General features: G+C 40.1%; 1 protein-coding gene across 1 annotated transcript; it reads right to left on the bottom strand.

Moving 5' to 3' along the window:
* Positions 1–243: 243 nt before the first annotated feature.
* Positions 244–5,853, bottom strand: galr1a (galanin receptor 1a). Its single transcript, XM_010779070.1, has 3 exons — positions 5,197–5,853; positions 4,066–4,131; positions 244–996 (listed from the first exon to the last, which is right to left on the bottom strand). Exons 1-3 carry the CDS (start codon positions 5,851–5,853, stop codon positions 643–645), a joined length of 1,077 nt encoding a protein of 358 aa, XP_010777372.1. The 3' UTR covers positions 244–642.
* Between the last annotated feature and the right edge of the window lie 217 nt (positions 5,854–6,070).

Here is a 6,070-nt window from a genome sequence, read left to right as displayed (position 1 = left end):
GAAACCTTTGCAGACCATTCACAAAAAATGGAAACCTGTATAACACACTACTGGAAAGAAAAACCCCAAAAAGCTATTTTAAAAATGGACATTTAACGTAATGTTTAGTCATCCATTATGTGGGTTTTTGTCTGGTGACAGGAATGGAATTTTACTTAAGGTCCTAGAAACAGCTACATTAATATAATATTTCCAACATTGGCACTTACAATTATCTTTGTACACATCTTTGCAGTAATAGTTTAATATATTGGGAAATACACCTAGTTGTTATATATTGCAGAGGTACATGACAACACCTGCACATAAGGCTGTAAAAAGAGTGTTTCTGGACAGAGGATTTGGACGTGTCCACATAAATGTTGGCTTTTATCCATCATCATTTTTACAGACCACATATTTTACATAGTTCTTTCTCTCATAGCTCAGCAGGAGAAGGGCCTGACACCAGGAGCTCCTTATTCATAACACATATATTTTACTTTACAAAATATTGGGATTTGTGGCCCAATCTAAGTTGTCTACAGAATGCTCAAAAATAAATGTATATATTTATATCAGGACATTTAAAAAAAAATCTCATATACGTATTTCCCTCAATAATACACTATCTATAGAACACTGAAGATGCTCTCAACACTATCAGATCATTTTGCTGGTCTGAGAGTCATGAGCTTTGTAAGTTGCGCTGATGTTTGTGGAGGGGGCCGTCTCCATCCTGCTGCGGAGTTCCCGGGGGCCGCTCTTGGGGTACCTGCTGGGCACGCGGCACCAGAAGACCTGCTTGTAGGAGTTCCTGAAGTTCTCCGACAGGAAGGCGTAGATTATTGGGTTGACGGAGGAGTTGCTGTAGGCCAAGCAGTGAGCCACCATCCTGAACACGAAGGAGGCCTGGTTCAGGGGGAAGGAGCCGAACTCCACCCACAGGTGGACGATGTGGTGAGGCAGCCAAGAAAGGCAGAAGACCACCACCACCACCAGGACCGTCTGCGCAGTCTGCGGGGACAATGATTGGTTATCAAATGTAACTGTAACTGGGCAGTCTGTGTAGAAGCAGTAATATGTATGGAAGCCCAAAGAGGCACATTCTAATGTTATTGTGATCCATTCTATATATCTAATAAAAAATATTTTCTCTCCTGTGTGTGAGATAGCGTTAGGCTGTATAAAATAAGTGTAATAGTGTAATATATGTGACGTTACCCATGGTTAGTACCCAATGGTGGCCATTTGTTGAACTACAGTTTTTTGCACTTCCGCATATATTTCACTGCTCCATCACAGAGGTTGCAACTTATTAACAACATCTAAAAAAAGCAGTGTTCTAGGGAAATCTTTTTTGAGTTTACCATCAGTTAAAGCAGCTGAAAAAAAATCAGTTTTATTGTTTGTTTTTGTAATTGTAGCCACAAGAGACTTTAAAAAGTATTGTTTTCATCTAGGCAGGGTCAGCTCTAGAACAAATCGAATGGGGGGGAATCATTTACCACGGGGGGGCACACACTGCCGTCAACAACCTACACACAAACACCAACGCAACTTCAATTTCAAAACATGTAAAGTCTCTTGTTTTCACACACATTGCAGGGGTGTAGTGATATTTAGCGCACCTATGACCTGTGCATACATGAACGGTTGTGGCATGACCACCAAACAGAAACATATGGACTTATGATTACCCTATCCATGTGACCATGTTTTAGGTGGGGGGTGGACCTAACATCCTCTAGGAGGGTCCGGGGGCATGCTCCCCCGGGAAGATTTTATTTTGAAGTTAAATGCACCAATCTGAATCTGGTGCACTTTGAGAGCAACATTAAGAGATCTATGGATACATCTCTCAACACCCAAATGAAACAGAACTGTAAACTGATTTACTTTTTCTTTATGGATATTTTACAAATCACTCCCCTTTTAAACTGTATTCTTGTTTTACTGTAGTATTTCATACCTGTTTTTCATTCATTTTCTTATTTTTAATGACTATAATGATCATGTAAAGGTGTTCCTCGGAAATACTTGTTTACATAAATGGTGACCAAAACGTTTGAGACCCACTGAGATAACTAATCTAAACACTGACGGAGTCCTGACCTTACCTCACTGAGCTGTAGGTATCTAAACCTCTCAGTCTGACAGGAGAGGACTCTCCTCCACATTTGTTGTAGAAACAGCTCTTTATATCCGTTAGCATAGCTAGCTAACCAGATGCTAACAACAACAAAATGTGCACGTGCCACACATACAGAGCCAAGCTTGAATGAAACACAGAGACCCAGAAGTACTTGTACTGTGCTGTATCATATTATTTTCGATGGCTTTACTGTATAATCCGTATAACAGATGAACAGATCGCCACTGGGCTTACAACTAAACAGTCGGCCACGTAATGACAACAAAACAAAGGTCAGAGGTCATTGGTCAAGCAACACACCAATCAACGAGCAGCAGTGAGCACACCTCAGGCTGTGTTTTTTATTTGTATTCTTTATTTCTGATTTATTTCGCACAAAAAATATTTAGTGGAAATGTTTTCACTTATAATATGATAAAAAAAAAGTGCGTTAGGGGGGCACAGTGACTCGTTAGGGGGGGCATGGCCCGCGAATGACCCCCCATGACACCGACCCTGCATCTAGGTCAGGTTAGTTTTGAATTGTCTTCATGCACTCTACACATAATGTACAGTAGAGATATGGATAAGATTTAAATACATTTCTAGCCAAAACTAAAGTATTGTTACTTGACTTGATAACACAAATGATCTTCAACACAGCATGCTAACATTGTGTGTCATATCATGTCTTTCTTTTATACAGATATGTATTTCAAATCATATCAATACATGTACACTGTGTTTAAATGTAATGAAAAAAATCACCTAGAAGAAAACACTAAGGCTTTTAGTCCTATTGAGAACATGGGGTAGTAGGGATCCCTTCGGCCTCTTGTGATTGAAATGAGGACTACAACAACAACAAACACTATTTTCTCACTTATTGCACACAGATTAATTAATTCTTTTTAAAATGTTGCACGGCTCAAAATGAAAGTCCTGTTTTAGGTACCTGGTGTGTGGTTGTCACCGGTGGAGTTGCTAACAAAGCCTGTGAGCCAATAGTATAGCGGTGTTAGAATCACATGGTATCTCGTCAGCGATCAAGAGTCTTAGTTGCCAGTTAGTGTGAGCAAGGTAAAAATATAATATTTTGACATATCCTAACTTTAATTTATATCAATCTATTTAGTTGAATTTTGATTCTGCTTTTTCTTGTTGGATTCAGCTGGGTTGAAATGTCTTCCAGACCGTAAGCTACAGATTTCATAGTTTGCTAAATGGGAATCCACACCTATCATCATCATTGAAATATAAATGCAGTTTGTGCATCGAACTGGGAACCACAATGTTTTGACGGAATAACAATTTTGTCATTTGCCTCTCATGGCTTCCTTAAACACATACTAACATAGCAGGAAGTCATAGAATGACAGTTAGCTTTTTTTGTAGATAGTCCAGTGTCAAATCAAAGATGAGAAACTACATTTTATTCACAAGAGTTTTCACTCAAGGTCTCTTCTCACAAGGCTTCTGTCAAGGAGCAGAATGTAAGTATTTGCAAATAACAATTTATTTCATTATAGATTACCAATCATTTTCTCAATTAATCGTTTACTCTATAAAACTGCATTGCTTCGAATAGGCAACATCTTCAAATGCCTGCCAAGTGTTTTGTACTGCCAGACCAAACCAGATTGTATTTGATTTACCATCATGAGTAAGAAAATAAGCAAATCCTCACATTTGAGAGAATGGAACCGACACATGGCATTTATGATTAAAACAAATTAAACAATTGATTGAGATAATACTTTCAGACGATTTATAGGTATACAGTCTTTTTTCAGTGACCATTGTGCACACTTGTCTTCCAGCTACCATTACACCTGATCCATCGTTAAACCCCCAGACATCGGGGAAGCACGTTCACATTGTTTTTACCTATTCAGTTGAATCATAATTGCTTAGCATGTTGAAGATGGAGAAAGAAACAAACTCTCACCAACCTTCTTTTTGGAGAGCTCTGACTTTTTAGACACATTCTTCAGCTTTTTGTGCAGATGTTTTAAAACCTGCAATAATACAAATATAATAAAAGGTAAAGGGTGTTGTCTTGAATTGGTTATTTTTTCATTTAAAAAACATAATTCATCAACACTTCACCAACTATCAGAGATAATTCAACCCTTTTGAATCTTAAGGTCTCATGTCTTGGCGGATAATGTGTCATTGTCGAATCCAAACTACTGTTACAGAAAGTCAACATTATTAAATAAAAAATGACTTTCATGGAGATCAAAGCAACAGTTTTGCTTATATAAGAATCACATTTTGTATTGTCATAAGCACAATTGCTACAGTGTAGTTATGGCAATAAAAACCCTTAGTCCCAGGCAGGGCCGTCCCTCCCTACAGGCCGATCATGCAGGCCTCACATTGCGCAGTTCTCCGCGCACTATATTACAACTATATTATAATAAAAATAATATAGTATTTATATTATTGAATTTATTATGATTATTATTATTAGTAGAAGTAGTTTATTTGCAATAATTATATTTTAATGTTTTTGAGGCTAGTATTTGGCTGTAAACGCATACTGAATGACATACATGGACATTTACCATTTACCTCACTGTATAACAAAGTAACTGTGTTGATAGTAATGATAATAATAATAATAATAATAATAATAATAAACAGGAATTATATTTGCAAAGTACTTTGTTTCCCCCAAAACATTTATCACTCCTGTCGGGGGGGCGAGGGGGGGGGGAGGGGGGGGGGGGGAGGACATCTCACAATGTCGCTTGGGGCCCCAAGTTGGCCAGGGACGGCCCTGGTCCCAGGCTCCTTCAACAGTCTAAGATGTAATATTCTTTAGACATTAAAAGAACAATACAGAAATAGTGCATACGACAAGTGTAAGTGCAAGTAAATGCAGGAATAAAAAAACTGTATAAAATAGAAAATGAACAAAAGGCACAATTGAATATTATAGTGTGTTATATAAACATTGCATCCATGCATTTTGCTATGTTAATAGCAAATATATATATATATAATATCTTAAGCTTAATGCGCATAATATCTTAAGCTTAATGCGCATCCATTCACTCTGATTCATGCGCACCCACCTTTGCATAGCACACAGATATCAGCGTGAGAGGCAGCAGGTACCCGAAAACAAAAGTGGACATCACGTAGCCCTTTCTCTGGTGGGCCGGCCAAACCTCCCAGCAGAAGGTGCCGTTGTCCTCGCGCTCCACGATGTTCTGGTAGTGCGCAACGGGAGCCGCCATGCCCAGAGACAGGATCCAGATGATTACCACTCCCAGGATCGCGTGCCTCCCCACCCGGATCGAAGAGGACTTCCTGGCGTGCACGATGGCCACGTAGCGGTCCACAGACATCGCCGACAGCGTGAAGATACTGACCAGCATGGACACGGTGAAGAAGTAGTGGATGAACTTGCAGATGAACGCTCCAAGCACCCAGGTTGGCAGCATGTAGATGGTGGACTGGAAGGGCACGCAGAAGAGGAGGTAGAACAGGTCCGCCACGCTCAGGTTGAGGATGAAGATGTTGGTGGTGCTCCTCGGTTGTTCCGGCTTGCTTCGCGCCAGCACCGTGATCACCATGGTGTTCCCAAGCACCCCGAGGATGAAAATAAGTCCGAATATGAGAAGAGAAATAAAGTTATCGAGTCCCATCCCCAGGACAGGTTTATTTGGCAGCCTCACAGTGTTGCTGTTGTTGAAAGGCTGGCTTTGATTTTCCATCAGTAGCTCCATTGTTGTGTCCACTATTGAGGATATATCACATATTGATGGAAGAGATGCATGTCCTCCTGGACTTTTTCTCTTGAATAAAGGTTGGATGGAGCTCACGCATTCGCAGGCTGCTCCCTCTCTTCCCAGGCAACGTCACCAAGCCGTGCGCAACAAATCCCACCAATACCTGTCCAGCTCCAGTGACTTGTAGCGGAGGACTGGGATTAAACACACATCC

This window comes from Notothenia coriiceps, unplaced genomic scaffold, assembly GCF_000735185.1.
Source record: "Notothenia coriiceps isolate Sejong01 unplaced genomic scaffold, NC01 NC01_scaffold00019787, whole genome shotgun sequence".
Taxonomy (NCBI): domain Eukaryota; kingdom Metazoa; phylum Chordata; class Actinopteri; order Perciformes; family Nototheniidae; genus Notothenia; species Notothenia coriiceps.
This window is presented reverse-complemented; position numbering and strand designations above follow the sequence as displayed.

Bases quoted from the DNA above. Each gene is read 5' to 3' on its own strand.
- galr1a (XM_010779070.1), bottom strand. From the start codon at position 5,853: ATGGAGCTACTGATGGAAAATCAAAGCCAGCCTTTCAACAACAGCAAC. The intron at 4,132-5,196 runs GTGGGTGCGCAT...GTATTATTGCAG, and splicing joins TATCTGTGTGCTATGCAAAG to GTTTTAAAACATCTGCACAA. The intron at 997-4,065 runs GTTGGTGAGAGT...TTGTCCCCGCAG, and splicing joins CAGAGCTCTCCAAAAAGAAG to ACTGCGCAGACGGTCCTGGT.